The sequence below is a fragment of the Lepus europaeus genome, chromosome 19, assembly GCF_033115175.1.
Source record: "Lepus europaeus isolate LE1 chromosome 19, mLepTim1.pri, whole genome shotgun sequence".
Taxonomy (NCBI): domain Eukaryota; kingdom Metazoa; phylum Chordata; class Mammalia; order Lagomorpha; family Leporidae; genus Lepus; species Lepus europaeus.
This window is the reverse complement of record NC_084845.1, coordinates 60,280,089-60,303,849: the sequence shown is the minus strand read 5'-3', so window position 1 is coordinate 60,303,849 and position 23,761 is coordinate 60,280,089. Positions and strand designations below refer to the sequence as shown.

At 46.4% G+C, this 23,761-nt stretch overlaps 1 protein-coding gene, 1 non-coding gene and 1 pseudogene across 2 annotated transcripts in view; all 3 read left to right on the top strand.

Moving 5' to 3' along the window:
* The window catches only part of RFWD3 (ring finger and WD repeat domain 3), a 52,907-nt gene extending 41,202 nt beyond the window's left edge, over window positions 1-11,705 (top strand). The window contains exons 10-13 of the mRNA XM_062176417.1: window positions 244-420; window positions 4,801-5,015; window positions 7,017-7,228; window positions 9,416-11,705. Of these exons, the coding sequence (XP_062032401.1) occupies window positions 244-420; window positions 4,801-5,015; window positions 7,017-7,228; window positions 9,416-9,559 (748 nt within the window). The 3' untranslated portion in view covers window positions 9,560-11,705. The remainder of the gene's footprint in view (window positions 1-243; window positions 421-4,800; window positions 5,016-7,016; window positions 7,229-9,415) is intronic.
* On the top strand, window positions 1,831-1,937 carry LOC133748936 (U6 spliceosomal RNA). The gene has a single exon (XR_009864534.1). It is a non-coding gene; the product is annotated as a U6 spliceosomal RNA (small nuclear RNA).
* A 950-nt stretch (window positions 11,706-12,655) lies between the features above and the next one.
* Window positions 12,656-23,693, top strand: LOC133747737 (interleukin enhancer-binding factor 2-like; annotated as a pseudogene).
* The last annotated feature ends 68 nt before the right edge of the window (window positions 23,694-23,761 follow it).

Below are 23,761 nucleotides of genomic sequence, written 5' to 3'. Positions count from 1 at the left end.
GAGTTTTGCCTGGGTCTCCCACATGGGTGGCAGGGACCCAAACATTTGGGCCATCTTCTGCCACTTTCCCCACACCATTAGCAGGGAGCTGGATTGAAGAGGAGCTATCATAACTTGAACGGGAGACCATATGAGATTCTGGCATTGCAGGTAGCAGCTTGGCCATTGGACCACAACACTGCTCTCCCTCCGTTACCATGTGATTTTAATGAATGATTATAAAATTCTCTTGTAACATCATAGCCTGGAGACAAATACTGTGGTGCAGACTTACAATACTGGTCGGCCTGTCTGGAGCTGTTGCTGGTGTCTTGATGAAAACTATTATCTCTATGCTGGGCTGGTCAACGGTTCAATTCTGGTGTACGACATGCGAATTACAAACTCTCACGTCCAGGAGCTGGTGCCTCAGAAAGCCAGGTAAGAAACTTGCCACGTTTTCACTCTAGACAGCAGCTTTCTCTTGGATTGTTACTATATTCTGTCTTCAGAGCACGTTCCTAACAGTTCTCTAAGATCCACTGATCTATTCTTCCTTCGTAATCAGTAGATCCTTAATGTTTTCATTGTGTTGTAAAGCTTTGTTATGAAGTATATCCAGGTTCCTAGAGTCAGATCTATGTACAGAACCAAGCTCTACCACTTACAAGTTATGTGACCTTGGTCATGTTTCTTGCCTAGTTGTAAACTTTGTGAAATATGATGATCATAGTTTTGCTTTAGTATCCACATGTCAAGCACACAAGAAGAGATGAGCAAAGGGTAGCATCATAAAAAGTGATTTAAAACTTCCTTAATCCAAAGCTAAATAACATCGTCTGAGGATAATGTATTAGTATTACTTTGCATTTGTAATCCTGTTATATTATTGCAAGGCTTGTAAAGTCAGCCCAAGTTCAAGAGTGGCACCACTGTGGCTCCTTAGAATGTGTTGCATGCCATTTGGACCATCCTGGATGCATAAAGTTCTCAGAAGGGAAGTGAGGTTCTGTGACCTGGCCAAAATGAAAATTGTCTTGAAAGAGACTTTCCATTTCCAGTTTGAGTGAGTATATATTAAAAGGAGCAGAGTAATCTAAATATGAAGATATCAGTATAGCAATCACTATTTCCTAAGACCTAGGCTCAGCACATTAGTGTTTTTATCATTTGGGCAGCGTGGAACCATGCTTCAATAACATGGTTCATGTACATAAATATGATTGATATGTACCCCAGACAAAAGAAGTAACTGCCATTGATGTAGAGGGAACTATGTCAAGTAGGCAATAAAGTACATCAAGTTTAAAAATAGCAGGGAAATAATGTTTTTATGTAATACTCATTTTATTTTCCTTTGGTTGGCTTCATTGTGTTAGGGAAAAAGAAGTAAAATGGGCAAAATGGCCTCTTGTCAGAATCAGTAGAAATGAATTCAGAGGAACATACTCTTCAGACTGATATTTCTTTTTTTTTTTTTTATTTACTTGAAAGGCAGAGTTACAGAGAGGCAGAGGGAGAGATAGATCTTCCATCCACTGGTTTACTCTGCAGTTGGCTGCAATGGCTGGAGCTGTGCCAGTCTGAAGCCAAGAGCCCGAAGCTTTTTCTGGGTCTCCCACACGGGTGCAGGGGCCCAAGGACTTGGGCCATCTTCTACTGCTTTCCCAGGCCACAGGAGAGAGCTGGATCAGAAGTGAAGCAGCTGGGACTTGAACCAGCGCCTATATGGGATGCCAACACTGCAGGCAGTGGCTTTACCTGTTACACCACAACACCAGCCCCCAGACTGATATTTCTGAAAGGATTCTTGGATACAGTCTTGGTCATAGGCTTGCAGAAAGAAGTTTAGTGCTCACTTCGGCAGCACATATACTAAAATTGGAACGATACAGAGAAGATTAGCATGGCCCCTGCACAAGGCTGACACACAAATTTGTGAAGCGTTCCATATTTAAAAAAAAAAAAAAAATGGGGCCGGCGCTGTGGTTAAAGCCCTGGCCTGAAGCGCCGGCATCCCATAAGGGTGCCAGTTCAGGATCCAGCTGCTCCACTTCCGATCCAGCGCTCTGCTATGGCCTGGGAAAGCAGCAGAAGATGGCCCAAGTTGGCAGGTGCCATGGCTTAACAGGCTAATCCTCTGCCTTGCGGCGCCGGCACACCGGGTTCTATCCCAGTTGCCCCTCTTCCAGGCCAGCTCTCTGCTATGGCCCGGGAAGGCAGTGGAGGATGGCCCAAGTGCTTGGGCCCTGCACCCGCATGAGAAACCAGGAGAAGCACCTGGCTCCTGGCTTCGGATCAGCACGATGCGCCGGCTGCAGCGGCCATTGGAGGGTGAACCAACGGCAAAAAGGAAGACCTTTCTCCCTGTCTCTCTCTCTCTCTCACTATCCACTCTGCCTGTCAAAAAAAAAAAAAAAAAAGTTTAAAAAAAAAAAAAAAAGAAGATGGCCCAAGTCCTTGGGCCCCTGCACCCATGTGGGAGACCTGGAAGAAGCTCCTGGCTCCTGGCTTCAGATCAGCGCAGCTCTAGCCATTACAGCCAATTGCGGAATGAACCATCGGATGGAAGACCTCTCTCTCCGTGTAACTCTGACTTTCAAATAAAAATAAATAAATCTTTAAAAAAAAAAAAAAGAAAAAGAAAGGAAGAAATTTAGAAAATCTAAAATGATTCTGTTTCTGAACTGCAGTTGCTTTGTCACATGTTTGGTTTTTTTTTTTTTTTAAGATTTATTTGAAAGGCAGAGTTAGAGAGATAAACATCTTCCATCCACTAGTTCACTCCCCAAATTGCCACAAATAGCAAGGCTGGGCCAGACTGAAGCTACAAATTGAACTCCATCTGGGTCTTCCATGTGGGTGGCAGGATCCCAAGTACTTGGACCATCTTCCACTGTGTTCCTAGGCACATTAGCAGGGAGCTGGATTGGAAGAGTAGCTGGGATTTGAACTGGCACATATATGGGATGCCCGCTTCATGGGCAGCAGCTTAATCCGCTTCACCACAATTCTATAGGCTGATTTTTTTGTAAAATTTATTTATTTTGAAAGACAAAGTTCCAAAGAGAGAAAGAGATCTTCCATCCACTTAGTTTACTCCTCAGATGGCCACAACAGCCGGTACGGTGGCAGGCTGAAATGAGGAAGTAGGAGTTTCTTCTGTATCTCCCAGGGGTGGGTGGGTGGCAGGGGCCCAAACACCTGGGCTATCTTCTGCTGCTTTTCCTGGGCCAGTAGCAGGGAGCTGGATTCGAAGTAGAACAGCTGAGACTCAGACTAGTGCCCATATGGAATGCCAGCATCGCAGGCAGGAGCTTTACCTGCTATGCCACAGTGTTAGTCCTAACCATTGACTATAGCTTATTTCTTTTTTTCTTTTTTTTCTTTTTTTTTTTTTTTTTTTTTTTATTTTTTGACAGGCAGAGTGGACAGTGAGAGAGAGAGAGAGACAGAGAGAAAGGTCTTCCTTTGCCGTTGGTTCACCCTCTAATGGCCGCCGCGGTAGCGCGCTGCGGCCGGTGCACCGCGCTGTTCCGATGGCAGGAGCCAGGTGCTTATCCTGGTCTCCCATGGGGTGCAGAGCCCAAACACTTGGGCCATCCTCCACTGCACTCCCTGGCCACAGCAGAGAGCTGGCCTGGAAGAGGGGCAACCGGGACAGGATCGGTGCCCTGACCGGGTGTGCCGGCGCCACAAGGCGGAGGATTAGCCTGTTGAGCCACGGCGCCGGCCATATAGCTTATTTATTTCTTTTAAAGATTTATTTTATTTATTTTGAGAGGCAGAATTACAGAGGGAAAGACAGAGAGAGGTCTTTCATCTGCTGGTTCACTCTCCAAATAGCCATAATGGCAGAAGCTGGGACGATCCGAAGCCAAGAGCCAGGAGCTTCTTCTGGATCTCCCACGTGGGTGCAGGGGCCCAAGCACTTGGGCCATCCTCTGCTTTCCCAGGCACATCAGCAGGGCACTGGATTGGAAGTGGAGCAGCCAGGACTCAAACCAGCACTCGTATGGGATGCCGGCACTGCAAGGAGAGGCTCAACCTACAGTGCTGGCCCCAGATTGACTATATTTTAATCATAGGGGTTTTTTAACTATAGCTTAGACTTTTCATTTGTTACATAAGCTGTGTTTCCTTACTGGCTTTTCTTGTGTATGTGCCTAATGCCATTGCCAGGAGCTTCACACTAGTTACATTTCCTAATTATGATCTTGCATCGATTAAATTTCCTAGTCATTTTTTTCCCTTTTTCTTAGTTTCTTTTCCTTTTTTTTTTTTTTTTTTTTTTTTTTATTAGATTTATTTATTTACTTGAGAGGTATAGTTAGAAAAACTCTTCCATCCACTGGTTCATTCTTCAAATGGCCGCAATGACTGGAGCTGAGCCAATCCAAAGCCAGGAACTTCTTCCGAGTTCTCCAGTGTGGGTGCTTGGGCCACCTTCTACTGCTTTCCCAGGCCATCAGCAGGGAGCTGGATCAGAAATGGAGCAGCTGAGACTCGAACTGGCGTTCATATGAGATGGCAGCACCACAGGCTTATGCTTAGCCTACTGTGCCACAATGTTGGCCTGCCCCCCAACCCCTAGTTTCTTGTAGAGCTTCTGGACCTCCCCTGATAATAGATGCAGAATATTATGTGTCTGCCTTTTCCTTTCTACAAAGAGTTGGTAGTTTTTGTCAGGTGCCAGGATAGTATCTCAAAAGTATTTACTCTTCTGTAGAGATAGGAATGTAGTGTAGGGGTCCTGGTTGTGGGATCTGGAGCCATCCAGGTATTGGAATGTGAGGCATAGTTTCCTTTCTTTTCTTTCAGATGCCCGCTGGTATCCCTGTCATATATACCTAAAGCTGCTTCGGCTGCCTTTCCATATGGTGGAGTACTGGCTGGGACCTTGGAGAATGCTTCCTTCTGGGTGCTGAGACCAGGCTTTTCCCATTGGCCTCACGTGCTGCCCTTGGAGCAAGGGGGCTGTATAGACTTCCAGACAGAGAGCAGCACCCGGCACTGTCTTGTGACCTACAGGCCTGGTAAGTGTTGAGTTGTTCTCATGGAGCCTCTTACGGTTTATTTGGGAACAGTTGAGAGAGGAGAAGGAAGGAGGATTTGACCCTTCCCTTGGGGAGGTTGTGGTAAGTGCCTTCTAGGCTAACAGCTGCCATTGCACTTCTTGCCCTCTTGTAGCTCTTTCTCCATAGAGCATGCCTCCCTGCTTCTTGTAAAATCTAGAACACATTCCACTAGGTCTCCCTGGAAGTGAATTAGCCACTTTAGGAGCTTCTGCAACTTGAAACAGTAATGTAATGAGGAGGGCTACTCTTGGGACCATTGAGCTATCTTCAGATCAGTTTCTTGTTTGATGAGCATCCCTCACTTCATGTAAGAGAAAGTCCCAGATGAAAGCAAGCATGTGGTACCCAGACTAGCTAGCTGATCCTCTTTATTTAGGGCCAACAGAGGTAAATAAGAGAAGATGGATAGCCATGGTTGAGTGTGTAGGCCTAGCCAGCTGAACAGTCTTCAGAACCAGGGCAGAACCCTTGACAGCAGACTGCTTGGATTCACAGGAGTTTCTGTAGCCTAAAAGGCATGAATCTAAATTTTTTATGAATAATACTGATATTCAGTATTATAGTGTTTTTTTCCCCTTCCTAATTTGGTCTTGCGGTCTCTTTCAGGAAATTGGCTGTAACTGTAACTCTGTCCTGACAGGGCTCTAGGGGTTTAGTTGTAGATGCTTAACAGTGTGCCTTTCACCAGCACTTATTTATCCTGTTGGATGATCTCTCTGATCTATGATCAGGAGTTCCTTTCAAAGCAAATTTGTTTATACTGGCAGTAGCTTTGTGACTTATTTTTGAAAGGCAGAGAGAGATGGATCTTCCATCCACTGATTCACTTCCCAAATGGCCACAACGGCTGGGGCTGGTCCAGGCCAAAGACAGGAACAAGGAACTTCATCTTGATCTCCCAAGTGTGTGGCAGGGGTACCTGAGCTACCATCTGCCACTTTACCAGGCACATTAACAGGGAACTGGATTAGAAGCATAGCAGCCAGGACTCAAACCAGAGCTCTGGTGTGGAATGCTGGCATCACAGGCAGCAGCTTAGCTTATTGCACCACAACCCTGACCCCACCTTTGTGACTCTGGTCTGACCTGTGTCTGTTATATTCCTATCATTATAGCCACTGTCTAGGATAACCCTGGCCAAGAAAAAAGTTAGATTCAGGTGTCTGTTTTTCAAGTATAACACAGAGGAGGCAACTCAACAAAACACATGAAAAAACAAGTGGTTTATTACAAATTCTGGAGAGAAGAGAGCAGTGTGCCTCTCTGGGAGAAGGGAGAGCCATCTGGGGAACATGTACGCTTCACCACAGATGGGAGAGAAAGAGCACCTGTGAGACTGTGTTTTTATTAAGGCCCATGGGCACTTCTCCCTAAGCTTTACTGCAAGGGTGGCAGATTGGGTAATTCAAAGAAAACACTTTGAGGAGAAAGAGGGGAACTTACCTGAATCTGGTGTTAACTGTTAGATGTTACTGTAGTCAGCAGTTTACAGGTATGTTGGGTTTGGGGTAATAGGCTGAGGAATAATTGGGCTGTATTTCAAACTACACAAAAAAATTTTAGCTGGGCTCAGAACCCTTTGTATAATGGAATGTGTTCACTTTATAAAACATACTGTGATAGAGGCCAGTAGAGTCCTAACGGGGAAAAAGAGGGGGAAAAAACAACCAAACTTTTAGTTAAAACTCTTAAGGAAGAAATCCCCTAGTAGAAATCTGGCTAGGTATACTGATTTAATTGTAGACAAAACCTATTATAGAAAACTTGCTTCATCTTAGCCCAGGGTTCTAAATTTCATTTGTGCAATATTTTTTTCTTGTTGCTGTGTTTGCTTTGTAGGTGTACTTGGTGGTTTGTAGCCTTTTCACTCAATTACATTGTAAGTGTCCGAGGTTCAGGAACTGGCTTACGTTCTTTTCTGTCATCACCATCTGCAGCACTGATTTCTCTGTCCCATAGATAAAAACCACAGTACCATGCGGAGTGTGCTGATGCAGATGTCCTATAGGCTGGATGATGCTGGAGAACCAGTCTGCTCCTGCAATCCTGTACAAACATTCCATGGTGGACCCACTTGCAAACTGTTGACCAAAAATGCCATTTTCCAAAGTCCAGAGCATGATGGTAGCATCTTGGTGTGTACTGGGGATGAAGCATCAAATTCTGCTTTGGTGAGCCTGTTTTTTTTTATTTTATTTTTGCTTAAAAAGTCACTGTTTTTATATTTTATATAAAATGTTGATGGGAAAATATTGAATAATTTGTACAAATGTGTGTAAAGTAAAAAGCCAGAGTTACATTCCATTTTCCCCTGTAGCTACATATGTATGTATGTGTGGTTGTGACTTATTCTTCACATGAGTCGTACTATACTTAACTACTCTATAGTTTGGGTTTCTTTTTCCCCATTTAACTTCCTATCTTAGATATCTTTTCATTTTAATATCTGTAGACTCAACTTCATTCTTTTTAGCTGAGCCATAGTTCCATGGGCCCTATTGTTAATCTTGTCTCTCTTTTTTTTTTTTTTTAAAGGGGGGGGAGGCCGGCACTGTGGCCTAGTGAGTAAAGCTACCACCTGTGGTGCCAGCTATCATTATGGATGCTGGTTTGAGTCCCAGTTACTCCACTTCTAATCCAGCTCCCTGTTAATGCAACTGGGAAGGCAGAGGAGGATGGCCCAAGTCCCTGGGCCCTTGACACCCATGTGGGAGACCCAGAAGAAGTTCCTGGCTTCTGCCTTTGGCCTGGCTTAGCCCTAGCTATTGCAGCCATTTGGGGAATGAACCAGTGGATGGAAGATCTCTCTGTCTCTCTCTCTCTCTCTGTCAATCTGTTAAGTCTGCTTTTCAGATAAATAGATAAAAACACTGTTAAGCAGCTGGCATTGTTAAGCCACCATCTATGATGCTGGCATCCCATATGTACATTGGTTTGAGTCTCCACTTCCAGTCCAGCTCCCTGCTAATGTGCCTGGGAAAGCAGCAGAAGATGACCCAAGTGTCTGGGCCCCTGCCACCAACATGGTAGACCTGGATGAAGCTCCTGACTACTGATAGAAATCTGCTCCTTCTCTCTCTCTCTGTAACTCTGCCTTTCAAAGAAATAAATACATTTTTAGGAGAAAAAAAAAAAGGCACTACTGAAACTCCAGTAAAATAATTGAGCCAAAGCATCAACTTCATCAACTCAGAATGAAGTCAGTGGATGAAAAGTTGATAAGGAATTTGGTGGTGGACGGACCAGCCTATCACCTGAACTTGTTGACCAGTCTTAGCACCACTGTACGTGGGTTAACCAATACTATTGTGCCTGTTTAAGATAATTGGAAGCACACAGTGACTCCTGTAAAGTATACTTGAACCTAAGTTTAATCAAGGTTGATAACAACATTGTCCGGAATACTAGCCACTTGAAATGTGGTTAGTATGAGTGAAGAACTTTGTTTTGGTTAAATATAAACATGGCTAGTTATCACTGTTTTAAGAGTGCCATCCTGAGACTGTTGTTAATCCTCACTGACTGGAATTGTAGGGAATTGAGCCACAAGTTAAATGATAGCACAGAAAGCAGACAAACCCAGGCTGTGGGCGTTCTGTAAAACAACTGACCCAGCTTCTGCAAAGTTGGGGCAGGAGGAAAATTGGAGATTGGATCTGCTCTAGATTTAAAAGAAATAGCTACCAAATGTAATGTGGACCTGATAGAAACAAACAGGATGTAAAAAAAACTCTCCAGAAAGTTTATGTACTAGGTTTTAGGTAATAGTATATTTATTTTGTTGGACATGATGGCATTGAGGTGTTAGAGATGCATACTTAAGTAAATAAGGGTAAAATGGCTGAAGCTGGTAGAATAAAAAAATAGGGTTGATAAAACAGATATGGTAAAAATGTAATGTTGAATCTAGGTGATGAGTAGTTCATTGTACTATTCTCTCTACTTTTTTAAGTGCTTTTAAATGTTTTTAGTAATATTAAAAATTATTAGAAAGGAGAAGGAAGCACAGTTAAAAGGTGTGTTCCCTGAGGACTGGAACAGGGGCTTTGTCTTACTGGTCCTCTGTCCCTAGAAATGACGGCCCTAGAAGACTTCCTGGTACGTCAATTGAAGAAATGAGTACCAGGCTTGGTTTTCAAACTCATTTCAGTTTGAATAACTGCTGATCATCCTAGGTGAGGCTATACTTGTACCATGTAAGGTATGCTGGCTTTTGTGATACCTTGTGAAGGTTAGGAACAGTTTGTTTGCTCCCCAGGCATGGCTCTCTCAGTGGCTCTTTCAGAGTTGTTTGATGATTAAGAGAGCAAATCCCCAACCTGAACTGACTACTAACCTTTGTCTTTGCTTGTCTTTAGCTGTGGGATGCCAGCAATGGCTCAAAGTTACAGGACCTGCAGACTGATCACCCTGTCTTGGACATCTGCCCTTTTGAGGTGAACCATAATAGCTACCTGGCCACCTTAACAGAGAAGATGGTCCACCTCTATAGGTGGGAGTGACCATGGTTTTGAACTTTCAGATCTGCTGATGGTTCATGTTAAATGCTTTTTGCTAGCACCTAGCAGCCTTGAGTAATATTCCTGTTTATTACTTTTATTACTTGTGGACAACTTTTGGGATCATGGTTCTTTGGATTAATATGATTCTGGGGCTCCAGGTCTCTTAGACACTACAGATTGTGTATCTGCTATATCCCTCAAAAGAATAAGTACTGGTGGTCCATCTTCATTATCTATTTCTTGAGTTACGAGCCTTCTTGAGTCTTTTTTGGGAATCTGTCTTTATTTCCTGTCTTTCTGTTGGACCTGAGAATATCCTCTCAGCAGTCTTCTAAGATAGGAGTGTTCACCAAGCATTTGCCAGGGGATATGACACCCCACTTGAATGGTCTTTTCACTGGGTTAATTGCTTTGAGAGTCCTGCATTGTTTGCTGCTTGGATGCAGCATGGATGTAGAAGAGTCCTTCTCCAGTTAAACACAAGAGGGCACTGTGGAACCTTGTGTGATTTAATTTATTTCTCAGCCTAATGGCTGACCTTTTAGTACCTTGGTGTCATCTCCACAGAAATGGGTGGTAGAACACATCTGGCATGCTTTGTGGCAACAGTAGTTACGTTTGAGGCACATGGTGCTGGAATGTCAGCAAGCCCAGTGATGAAGGCAACTGATGAGTGTGAGAATCTTTGCTGATGCTGAGTGCATTAAACTCATTGTATATTTTGAGATCTAAAGACAAAAGACCAGTTGTTTGAGCAATAGGGAAGGCTTGTATATTTAGCTATTTTAGGATCTCAGGGTTCGTTTTATCCAATTCAAAGCTTTAAAGACTACTGCTTTCCTCTCTCACTAGGAAAAAAATGAATGATATGTCAAAGCTCTTATTTTAGTCTCACCTAAGATCGAGAGCAAAGGACTAAGAGCATACAGGAGAGAAGCTACATTCAAACCATTTTTGAGGATAGAAAGGCTTGTTTTTTACCATTTTGAGAGTTTCTATCTCAATAAAGCCAATCCCTCAGAGTAAGGGACTGTTCTTGAGCCTGTTTTTAGTTCCCAGGTAAAATCTTTCCTCTCTGAAATTGATGTTTGACTCTTAAGTTCCTCTGATTTTCCTCCATAATGTTTTGTAAAAGTGTAGGTAATAACAGGTTATTCTCAGGAAGAGAGTGGTGGCTGGAGACCTCCATGGTGGCAGGGAGGTGCTCACCAGCTTTCGTTCCACTCCTGCGCTGGCCAGCACTGAGCACTGCTCTCCACTGCAGGCTCAGTTTCTATTTGCCTCAGGCTCCTCTGCTGAACCACCGTCTTCAAGGGGTGGCAGGTCACTGCCCTGTTCTTTGATGCAGGATGTTTTCTTACATGATTGTCAAAGAGATGCTACTTTTATTATAAAACAATTCTGAGCTATGGAAGGTTGCCAGGATTTTTCTCATTGTTGTGGATTTCCCCAGAGTTCCAATTTCTAGTTGCTAACCTTTTTAATGGCCTCCTTCTATTTGAGGACATCTTTGAAAAAGCAACCTTCTGGAGTCTGGGCAAAGCTCTCCTTTCTCGGAGATGTTCCTTATGATATGTTGATTAAGAGTGGCTCCCTGGGCCCGACACCTCAGTAGAAAGTCATCTGATTTCAGCAGACTGCCAGAGAGGATGCGAGTGGTCAGCCTCTGACTGCCTTTCTCTTTGGGATAGGTAAGGATTTGACTTGCCTTGAAGTCTACTCAACTGATACTCATTGGTTTCCCCTAAGAGTAGGAACTAAGGGATTTGTTACTAGGGAGGTTGGGTGAATTTCAAGGCTTGCCTGACCTTGCATTCCTACAATATGCTTGGATGTTTTGGAAGCAAATTGACATGACTATGACTGAGTTTTCCCATGGGAAACGGGGGACCACCCTACTTGCAGGAAGCTGTACCTGACTAGCTCTAGTCCACTGAGCACTACCAGGGTCTCTGTCCACCATGTTCCCTTACCTTTGTCTACCTCTGGTGGTTTTCCCATTAGAGGGTTTGGAGTTAAGCTGATGTAAAATGTCTTTTGTATGTCTTGTGCCTGCTTTGAAAATGGGGCAAGGGAATGTTGTTCATATTCTGTTTTAATGTTTGTATTTTCTGCTTTAGTGTTAATAAGAAAATAAAGAGTTTGCCATGTGTAATATCTCCTAGTGTCTTGTCTCTTTGACTGCTATAGGCAGGAATAGGTCATCTGCTTCTTGGCAGAGGGATGTAACCCCAGCCTGGTGTAGATTTTTCTATTGTATGCATACTATGTCTGAGTTACCCAGGATAGCTAGTCTCTGGTTGTGAAGTAAACATCTTATTGAAAACAATAGAGGTGGTTCATATTTCAGCTGTGGGGCCAGTGCTGTGGTGTAGCAGGTAAAGCTGCTGCCTGCAGTGCTGACATCCCATATGGGCGCCAGTTCTAGTCCTGGCTGCTCCACTCCCGACCCAGCTCTCTGCTACAGCCTGGGAAAACAGTGGAAGATGGCCCAAGTGCTCGGGCCCCTGCACCCATATGGGAAACCTGGAAGAAGCTCCTGGCCCCTGGCTTCAGATCAGTGTTGCGGCCATTTGGGGAGTGAACCAGCAGATGGAAGACGACACACACACACACACACCCCGCCCTGCCTTTCCTTCTCTCTCTCTGCCTCTCCTCTCTCGTGTAACTCTTTCAAATAAATACATCTTTAAAAAAAAAAAAAAAAAGACACTTCAGCTGTAATGCAGCTATTTTGCTGTTGCTAGCGAGAAACTGTTTGCCTGTTGATGGTCTCCCTCTATCCCCGTACTGATCCTAGGTTTCTGTCCTCAGATCCAAGAATCTACATTTCCCAGACTCCTCTGCCTACTGGCTTCCTGACAGTTTCTTTGAATCCAGGAGGTTGTAATATGGGAGGAGAACTTTTTCTCCTTTATTTCTTTGAGTTATTGGCAGCACTTCTGGCAGAAGCCGCAGCAGTGGACAGGCTGCTTGCCTTACCTGCTAAGAGGCATGCAATTTAACAGCTGTAATCAAAGTCGTCAAGGATGGAGGGGCAGGGAGCTGAGGGCAGTCACCCCCAGTAAGTCATTCTCCCTCGCTCGGCTTCTAGATATGAGCCAGTTTTCAGATCCAGATTACACTGGTGAAGTGGTGACCAACAGCCTAGGTAGGATGACCCTGAAAGACCATGCAAATATACACCACCATAGTGGTTCCCTCAGTCCCTCTTCAAAGACTCATGGCCGTTGACTTGGGTAACTATACACTGAAAAAAGAAATGAGCAAACAACTATTGGGCCCAGGTTCTGAGTTGACATTGACAATAAGAGGCCAAAGCATCATCATAGCCTTCTGTCTAACAGGAGACAGTTCATCAAAATAGAGCTCTGGCTAAAGTATGGCTCACTGAGCCCACTGAATGCGTGGACCGCCTAGTGTTTTCTACAGTCCCCCAATACATAACTGAAAATGATCAATAATAGTCAGACTTTATATTCCTGGCCTTTAGGAAAAGAACTATCGTGTCAGGAAAGGCCAAATAGAAACCTCTTAAACTGTTCCCTGAGATACTAAATTTTAAAATAATGTCTTAGGAGGATGGAGGATAGTGAAGATTAGAGCTGTCTTGAAATTTGTAGCCCTAGAGCCTCCAGGGCTGTGGTGCAGCAGCCGCATTCCTTATGAGCACTGCCAGTTCATGTCCTGGCTGTTCCACTTCGATCCAGCTTCCTGCTAATGTGCCTGAGAAAGCAGCAGATGACCCAAGTGACTGAGCCCTTGCCACCCATGTGTGAGACCTGGATGAAATTGCAAGCTCCAGGCTTCGCCCTGGTCCATCCCCAGCTATTGCAGCCATTTGAGGAGTGAGCCACTGAATGGAAGATGAATCTCTTGCTATCTTTTCCCTCCCTCCCCCCCTTTCTCTTTTTCTTTTTCCCTCACACCCCTGTAATTCTGCCTTTCAAATCACTCTTTAAAAGGGGGGGGAGCATGGCCCTAAAAAATGGTGGTCGGGGGGACCGGCACTGTGGCATAGCAGGTAAAGCCACCATCTGCAGTGCCGGCATCCCATATGGATGCCAGTTCAAATCCCGGCTGCTCCACTTTCACCCAGCAGATGGAAGATCTGCCTTTGTCACTCTGCCTTTCAAATGAATGAATGAATCTTTAAAAATAGAGATTTCTAAAATTTCTTGAAAAGCCCACCAGAAAGCTACACTGAGCAGACAGTAGACAAAATGACAGCCGGTTGACACGAGCCAGTCTTCAGCCATGTCAGACTTGACATGCTGGGCCTATGAACAGAGCAGTCATCCGCGGTAGCAGAAGTGGAGGCTACATGTGAGCCCAATAACACGGACTCCCTCCCACTCACTAAAACGCTGACTCTGAATACCAGTGTGTCAGCAGCAGGACTAACCCTGAGTCTCAGGTGTACACCCTTTCTCGAGAGGACCGAGCAGCCACATGGTGGCAAATCAGCTACACAGGGCCCCTTCCTTCTACAAAGGCCAGCACTTCCTCTTTCAAGGATAGACTACATATTATGGATGTGGGTTTGCCTTTCTTAACGTTCAGGGCCTCAGCCTGTGGAATAACTGATGGAGGCCCAGATTGCCACACAGCATAATTGATCAATATCTTAACAGTGGAGGGAGTGCAGAAAACTATACCGCACTGTTCAGGAGGAGCCAGCTAATGGAATCCTAGTTGTGACCTTCAAAAGGTACAGCTGAAGCACTAAGCAACTGTTTGAAAGCAGAGGTGTTATTCTTCAGGATGCGATGTTAAAGTATCCTCTGTATCGTGCTGTATCCATAGCGGGAAGAATACATGGAACTAATCTAGGAACTAATGTGGAAAAACAGCTATGTCTGTTAATCCCGGGACCCACATGGCTGTGCTTCCCAGTCCTGCATTCTGGACCCTGCATGGTTCTGGGTCCAAGTGGCACAAAAGGGCGTACTGAAATACAAGTCATAGCTGCTACTGGGGACCTTTAGGCTCGCTATTCCCAGTGATCAGTAGATGATAAGTCATCATATTGTCAAGTCATAAACCCTGATAAGAGATAGGACTGTTTTCACATAGTGGGAGGAGGAAAGGTCTAGGTAGTCCACTTGAGGGTCTGCTGGTGCTCTGCTCTTTTCTAGTTGAACAGACTTGTACAATGAGAATGGTATGGTGACCAGGAATTTAGACTACTGCCAACTCCGGGGTGAGGGTCTGGGTCACATCACCTGGTAAGCCACCACAACTTTGGGGATGCTGGCTGAGGATAAGAGTGGAGGAGGCACAGGGTGAATATTCAGCTCTGAGACAATTAGACTGATGAATGCTAGTTTATCCCACTGATCTCCCTCTCCAGTTTTTCCCCTAGATAGAGAGGCCCATGGGAACTACGGAGAAATAAGTCTGGAAGATAGAGGTCATGAAAATATGCCTCCAACCTCCAGTTGTGGGGAGGAGTGTTACTGAGCAGTGTCTCAACTCTGTGCTCTGAAATCCATCACTGTGTTCACTCTGAAGCCATTCTCCCCAAGAGTTGCTCTCAGTCAATGGGCAAAGCAGAGATGCTGAAGTGGACCCATTAGGCTTTCATCCCTGCATGGTTTGCCCTACCTGGTGATTTCTTCTCCAAGGACCCAGAATAACTCAACAGCAGGTAATGGTGAAGTAGCTAATGGAAGCCAGACTAGATTGGTTCCCCCAACTACAGTGCTATCCTCAGAGGAGGTACTCAGAAAATAAGTGCTGAGTACATATGAAAATGACATGTTGACAAAGGGTTCATTTTATCAGGGGAAATGTTGGAACTGTTGACACTCTGGGAAATATATAAAAGGATAAGAACAAAAATTCAAAATTGATAGTAGAGGACTTTCATACTACATTTTTAGCAATGGATAGATTGTTCAATTAGAAAACCCAAAGCGGGGCTGGCACTGTGGCGTAGCGGGTAAAGCCACTGCCTGCAGTGCCAGCATCCCATATAGGTGCTGGTTCAAGTCCCAGCTGCTCCTCTTCCAATCCAGCTCTCTGCTATGGCCTGGGAAAGCAGAAGATGGCCCAAGTCCTGGACCCCTGCACCCACACAGGAGATCCAGATGGAGTTCCAGACCTGGCCCAGTCCCAGTTACTGGGACTATTTGGGGAGTGAACCTGCAGATGGAAGATTTCTCTCTCCCTCTCTATGTAACTCTGCCTTTCAAATAAATAAATCTTTAAAGACAAATAAACCATCAGTATTATTATTTATGCCCACATTTATCCTTTCAGTGCTCTTTATCCTTCCTTTAGTCCTCCGATTCCAACTGGGGTGCTTTTCCTTCAGACTAAAGTAATGTCTGCTAGCGCAGAACTATGTTAGCTTTCTATGTGTGAAGAGGTCTGTATTTCACTTTTTTTTCTTATAGACAGAAATGTCCTTTTCATATTTTATTATTGGGGACTGATATTGTGGCACAGCAGGGTAAGCCACTGCTTGTGACACTGACATGCTGTGTTGGAGCACTGCTTTGAGTCCCGTCTACTCTGTTTAACCTAGCTCTCTGCTAACGCATCTGGGAAGCAGCACTGGACCCTGCCACCCGTGTAGGAGACCTGGATGGAATTCCGGGTACCTGGCTTTGGCCTGGTCCAGTGCTGGCTGTTGTGGCCATTTGGGGAATGAACTAGCAGATGGAAGATCTCTTTCTTGTTCTCCCTCTCTCTGTTGCCTTTTTTTTTTTTTTTTTTTTTTTTTTAAGATTTGAAAGAACATCAGAGAAAGAGGGAGAGTCAAAGAGAAGAGAGCGAGCGGGAGGAGAGGACTTCCTTCCATCTTCTGGTTCTCTCTGGTTCTCTAGTTCTCTTCCCAAATGGCCACAACAAGCCAGGACTGGGCCAGCCCAAAGTTTGGAGCCAAGAACTCCATCTGGGTCTCCCACACAGCTGGCTAGCCCTCATTTTGCCTTATAAGTAAATAAGTGAATAAAAACGGCCAGCGCCATGGCTTAACAGGCTAATCCTCCACCTTGCGGCGCCGGCACACCGGGTTCTAGTCCCAGTCGGGGCACCGGATTCTATCCCGGTTGCCCCTCTTCCAGGCCAGCTCTCTGCTATGGCCCGGGAAGGCAGTGGAGGATGGCCCAAGTGCTTGGGCCCTGCACCCGCATGGGAGACCAGGAGAAGCACCTGGCTCCTGGCTTCGGATCAGCGCGGTGCGCCGGCTGCAGCGGCTATTGGAGGGTGAACCAACGGCAAAAAGGAAGACCTGTCTCTCTGTCTCTCTCTCACTATCCATTCTGCCTGTCAAAAATAATAATAATAATAATAATAAGTGAATAAATACTTAAAAAAAATCATAGGATTATTCAGTTGTATGCTGCCCAGGGGAAAGGGAGCTTGGTGTGATGAGCACCATGAGGGTTGAGAGAGGCCATGGTTGTAATGGACTCTTTGGTTCCAGAGACAGCCCAGGCAGAGAGTTCAGGCCCTTTGTGCTACATATCTTACTTGATTTCTATTTGCATGAAATGGCTCCCCCCTCCCCACCCCCGGTCAAGCCAGCTCCTTCAGTGGAGCTTTGCTGAAGGGAGATCAGGACCTTACCCCCAGTTCTGCTGAACAGACCTCTCCTTTCTCTGGTGACAAAACAAAAGATGTGGGGGATAGTGATACAGTGGGTAAGCCACTGCCTGAGATGCTGGCATCCCATCTGAGCACCGGCTTGAGTCCTGGCAGCTCCACTTCCAATCCAGTTCCCTGCTAATGTGCCTGGGAAAGCAGCTGAAGATGGCCCAACCCTGCCACCCACATAGGAGCCAGATGGATACCAGGCTCCTGGCTTCACCATGGCCCAGCCCCAGCTATTGCAGCTATTTGGGGAGTGAACCAACAGATGAAAAATCTTTGTCTAGGGCTGGCGCTGTGGTGCCAGGGTTAACACCCTGGCCTAAAGCGCAGGCATCCCATGTGGGCACTGGTTCGAGACCCGGCTGCTCTACTTCCCATCCAGCTCTCTGCTGTGGCCTGGGATAGCAGTAGAAGATGGCCCAAGTCCTTGGGCCCCTGCACCCTCGTGGGAGACCCGGAGGAAATTCCTGGCTCCTGGCTTCGGATCGGCCGTTGCGGCCAACTGGGGAGTGAACCATCGGATGGAGGACAAAGATTCTCCTCTCTGTAGCTCTGACTTTCAAATAAATAAATGCTTAAAAAAAAAGTTTATGGAAAAATGGAATTAAAACACAAGTTTATTTGAAAAAAAATTGTCTCTCCGTTTCTCTCTCTCTAGTTATTTCAAATAAATAAATCTTTTTTTAAAAAATATTCATTTATTTGCAAGTCAGAGTTACACAGAGAGGAGAGGCAGAGAGAGACAGAGAGGTCTTCCATCCAATGGCTCACTCCCCAGTTGGCTGCAATGGCAGGAGCTTCCTCCCAGTCTCCCACAAATAAATCTTTTAAGAAAACATAAGCAATGTGATGGACAAATTGAATGTGGCTCCAGGAACATTTGAAGTGCAAACTGAAGAAGACAGGTAGGATCTTAGGGAAAAAAGAACAATGACTAGAGGACACAACGTTACCGCCCTGGCTGCAATGCTGAAGATTCTGCCACCACTGGAAGCTGTTGCCGCCCTGGGGAACAAAGTTATAGAAAACCTGAGAGCGCAGGATCCTTCATTAGCTTAGACCAATAAGACTCTTTCTGACATCAGTTCTCCTGATGCTTCGGCAAAGATTCCCAATACAACAGTGCCACCCAATCTCCGAAAACTGGACCTAGAACTCCCTCTGGTGTTGCAGAGTACCTTGCTGGCCACCTGACACACCTGCTGGTTTGAGGAAAATGCTTCTCAGTCCACAGAGTTCTCATCAGACTGCAAGGACTTGAGGACTCTCTTCTGGGCTTGAGCCTCTCACCCTGGATCCTTGACCTACTTGGGCATTGTACTGTGATGAATAACCCCATTCGATAACCTATGGCCGTAAATGCGGCATCCAGGCATTGCTTGCAGATTCTGGTGGGCAGGACTGTGCCTTCCAGGTTTAGTGGGTATCCCTGTGAGAATGGCAGCTTCAGGGCACACAGTCTTGACCCTGGAACAGCAGGACATGCGTGCTACACAGCTCAGCCTGTGGTCCATGGTGGCTTCAGGAAGATCCTTGGCCAGGAAATGATGCAACCATCTTGCTTCTGAATTTTCTCCCTGGGATGGAGTGATAGTGACTCATTAAGACTTATGAGAAGCCACGAGAGAAGAAGGAAGGCGAGGGAGAGAACACAGAAGAACCATCTAAAGGAGAAGAAGCGTGGAGACTGAGTGACCTTCCCTTTCCTCCTCAACAGGAAGACTGGAGCCTAAGCTAGTTGCTACTGGGCATTTCTGTGGGATAGAGGAGATAGCAGGAAAGAAAACAAACTTTTATAAAGAGAGTGTCACTGCACTGGGTTTTGATATTGGCCTAGAGGGCAGAAGTTTCCCATTAATGACCTCTGCCATCTATAATGAAGCAGGATACCAACATTTCTTCCTAGAACTTTAGAATCCCCAACTCCTGAAAAATCCCCGTCAACCAGTACCTTTGTTGTTTAAGTGAACCATGTCTGGAAGTTTTTTGGTTTTTGTTTTCTAAGAAAAATGATTAAAGTACAGGGCTGGCATTGTGGCATAGTGGGTAAAGCCGTCACCTGCAGTGCTGGCATTAGATATGGGCACCAGTTTGAGTCCCAGCTCCTGCACTTCTGATCCAGCTCTCTGCTATGGCCTGGAAAGCAGTAGAAGATGGCTCAAGTCGTTGGGCCCCTGCACCCACATGGGAGACCTGGAAGAAGCTACTGGCTTCTGGCTTCGGATCAGCCCAGCTCCGGCCATTGCAGCCATTTGGGAGTGAACCAGAGTGAAGACCTCTCTTTTTCTCTCTCTACCTCTGCCTTTCTTTCTTTCTTTCTTCTTCTTCTTCTTTTTTTTTTTTTTTTTTTTTGACAGGCAGAGTGGACAGTGACAGAGACAGAGAGAAAGGTCTTCCTTTGCCGTTGGTTCACCCTCCAATGGCCACCACAGTTGGCGCGCTGCGGCCGGCGCACCGCGCTGATCCGATGGCAGGAGCCAGGTGCTTCTCCTGGTCTCCCATGGGGTGCAGGATCCAAGCACTTGGGCCATCCTCTACTGCCTTCCCGGGCCATAGCAGAGAGCTGGACTGGAAAAGGGGCAACCGGGACAGAACCGGCATCCTGACAGGGACTAGAACCCGGGGTGCCAGAGCCGCAGGCGGAGGATTAGCCTAGTGAGCCGCGGCGCCGGCTACCTCTGCCTTTCAAATAAATAAATAAATAAAACTTTTTAAAAAATGATTAAAATAATTCCTAGTAGGAAAGACCACAGGAGTTAGGGCCAGTGTTATGTGGCAGCAGGTTAAGCCATCATTTGTGACACTAGCATCCCATATCGAAGAGCTAGTCAAAGTCCTAGCTACCCTGTTTGCAACCCAGCTTCCTGCTATTGTGCCCGAGAAGGCAGCAGATGATGATCAAAGTGCTTGGGCCTCTGCCACCCATGTGGGAGACCCAGATGGATTTTCTGACTCCTGGCTTCGGGCTGGCCCATCCCTGGCTGTTTGGCCATTTGGGAAGAGAACCAGCAAATGGAAGATCTGTCCGTCTCTTGCTGTCTCTCCCTCTCCCTGCTTCCTCACTCCCTCCGACTCTGCTTTTCAAGTAAATAAATAAATCTTTAAAAAAAAATTCTACAGGGGCAGGTTTTCGGCCTAGCAGTTATGTTGCTGGTTAACTTACACCCCACACCAGAGTACCTGCATTTGATACTTGGCTCAGGTTCCTGACTCCAGCTTTCTGACAGTGTAGACCCTGGGAGGCAGCAGTAATGGCCCAAATAATTGGGTCCATTCCAACCCTGTGGAAGAGGGTGACCTAGATTGAGTTTCTGGACCCTAGCTTTGGCTCCCTGTCCCCATTGGCGGCCACTGCCCCATGCCAGGATCTGCTTTAGCAGGAAACAATATGAGATGTGGGAGTCTTATTCAGTGTATTTTTTTCTTAAGGTTTATTGTATTTATTTGAAAGAGCTACAGAGAGACGTAGAGATAGAGAAGTAGGTCTTCCATCCACTGGTTCACTCCCCAAACAGCTGCAACAGCTGGAGCTAAGTCATGCAGGGGCCCAAGGACTTGGACCATCTTGCACTGCTTTCCCAGGCGCATTAGCAGGGAAGTTGGATTGGAAGTAGAGCAGCCAGACTTGAACCGGTGCCCATATGGGATGTCGGTACTGCAGGCCGGGGCTTTAACCTGCTGCGCCACTGTGCCAGTCCTGTTATCCAATGTCTTAACTGCTAGGCTGAATGCTGTCCCTACAATTATTTATTTATTTATTGTCATTTAATTTGAAAGGCAGAGAGACAGACGGAGATCTTCCATCTGTTAGTTCATACAACACTCAGTGCTGGGTCATGTTGAAGCCGGGAGCCCCCAGAACTCTCTGTATCTCCCTGTTTTTCTCTCTCTCTCTGTAACTCTGCCTTTCAAATAATTAAAAAAAAAAAAATTTTTTTTTTTTGACAGGCAGAGTGGATAGTGAGAGAGAGAGAGAGAGAGAGACAGAGAGAAAGGTCTTCCTTTTTGCCGTTGGTTCACCCTCCAATGGCCGCTGCGGCCGGCGCATCTCGCTGATCCGAAGCCAGGAGCCAGGTGCTTCTCCTGGTCTCCCATGCGGGTGCAGGGCCCAAGCACTTGGGCCATCCTCCACTGCCTTTCCGGGCCATAGCAGAGAGCTGGCCTGGAAGAGGGGCAACCGGGATAGAATCCGGCGCCCCAACCAGGACTAGAACCCGGTGTGCCGGCGCCGCAAGGCGGAGGATTAGCCTGTTAAGCCATGGCGCCGGCCAAATAATTTTTAAAAAGGGAGGAAGGGGTAGAAAGAATTCCTAGAGTAATAACAGTATTTTTAAAAATGAATATGGCGGCCGGTGCCGTGGCTCACTAGGCTAATCCTCTGCCTTGTGGCGCCAGCACACCGGGTTCTAGTCCCGGTCAGGGTGCCGGATTCTGTCCCGGTTGCCCCCTTCCAGGCCAGCTCTCTGCTGTGGCCAGGGAGTGCAGTGGAGGATGGCCCAAGTTCTTGGGCCCTGCACCCCATGGGAGACCAGGAGAAGTCCCTGGCTCCTGCCTTCGGATTAGCGCGGTGATCGGCAGCCTTTGGAGGGTGAACCAACGGCAAAGGAAGACCTTTCTCTCTGTCTCTCTCACTGTCCACTCTGCCTGTTTAAAAAAAAAAAAAAAAAGAATATGGGATTGGTGCTGTGGTGTAGCAGGTTCAGCTGCCACCTGCAGTGCCAGCATCCTATATGGACACTGGCTCGAGTCCCAGTTGCTCCACTTCCGCTCCAGCTCTCTGGTATGGCCTGGGATAACAGTAGAAAATGGCCAAGTCCTTGGGCCCCTGCATCCGCGTGGGAGACCCAGAAGAAGCTCCTGGCTCCTAACTTCAGATTGTTTCAGCTCCAGCTGTTGTGTAGCCATCTGGGGAGTGAACCAGCAGATGGAAGACCTCTCTCCCTGTGCCTCTGCCTTGCTGTAACTCTGCACTTCAAATAAATAAATCCTTTAAAAAATGAATGTGTATTTTCTAGTAGAAAAGATACATCAAAAAGTCCAGGAGACCTGATTTAGGTCAACCATCTTTCCACTGGTTTGGGAGCTTGTACCTTCTGTAAGGTCTAGAATTGCCAGACATGGTTTGAGTTGGCCAGGTTCCCAGACTTCTTTCAATTTCTTGCTTTTCAGTCACTGTGATTTCAAGATAGGTGCATATATTCCTCCCTATCTGCTGGGCAATCTGCAGTTCAATATAGAATTTTCTTTGGGCCCTGATAAAAGATAGGCAACTGCTGGCTTCAGTGGGCAGACTGTCAATTTCTAGCCTTCAATTAGTTTAAAACAGTTGTTCACTTGTTATCTAAACATGGGCAGATCCAGCTTTGAAAATTAATGGCTCCTAGTGACTTCTCAAGGACTCATGATGTCTCTGGCCTGTCTCAGACTTATCTATGCTATTCGTTTTATCTCACCACGCTGGCTGTCCCTCACGGTAGGGAAGAGCCGTAGGGTCATTTTATGGCAGAAATAAGTGTGAGTCTTGGGAGATACCAACCTGTTTTCAGTCTCAGAGGTGGGGGCCATGGGTTAGTCACGGTAGGCAATTTGTACCCACAGAATACTCTCAGCCTTGGGGGGCTGCTTTTGAAACCTCTGAGCCCCCATCCAACTTCTCAGGTCCTAGTTATGGTCTTTACTGCTCATCTGTGGGCCGGGACAGCAGGATTTGCAGTTTGGATTTGATAACTTGTAGTCAGTGGGGACTATATGTCTCCAAGTGCCTCCCTTCCCACCATTCTGCAATGGCAGAATGGGATAAAAGTGTACCAAGGTGGTGGGAAGACCCAGAGATTGGGGTTGAAGGCTGTAAATGGGCTGGCAGAGTTCATCCTGGCAGCTCATTTAACTCCTCTGTGCAGAACTGTTTAACATTTCTTTTTTTTTTTTTAAAGATTATTTATTTGAAAGAGAGATACAGAGAAAAAAGGGGAGAGAGTAAGATCTTTCACCTGCTGATTCACTTCCCAAGTTGCTGCAATGGCCAGAGCTCCGCCAATCCGAAGCCAGGTGCATCTTTCCGGGTCTCCTATGTGGGTGCAGGGGCCCAAGCACTTGGGCCATCCTCTGCTGCTTTCCCAAGCCATAGCAGAGAGCTGGATCGGAAGTGGAGCAGCCGGGACTCCAACTGGCGCCCATATGGGATGCCGGCACTGCAGGCAGAGGCTTACCCTTCTGTGCCACAGCACCAGCCCCGTTTAACATCTTTATGCCGTTCCCCAGTTGAACTGGAACCTATCCCAGTCTTGATGCGCGACTCAAATGGTGCAAGGGGTGTGAAGAGGCTCTGGGAAGACGACATCTCTCCCAACCTGAAGGAGGCGACTGGTGGGGGTGCAGCGGGTGTTGAAGAGGCTACAAAGTCCGCAAAAGCAGCGGCCAGCACGCAGACCACCCGTGTTCCGTTTTCCTTTCAGCCTTGGCTCCTGAGTCGTCTCCTGGCTTGGAATCAGGACTCCCGCAGAGGGCCTCACATCAGCGAACACCGCCGTGACTTTCCGAGGCCCATACGTGGGCTAGGCACATTTCTTATTTCTCATCTTCACACTCAAGTGCGTTCTT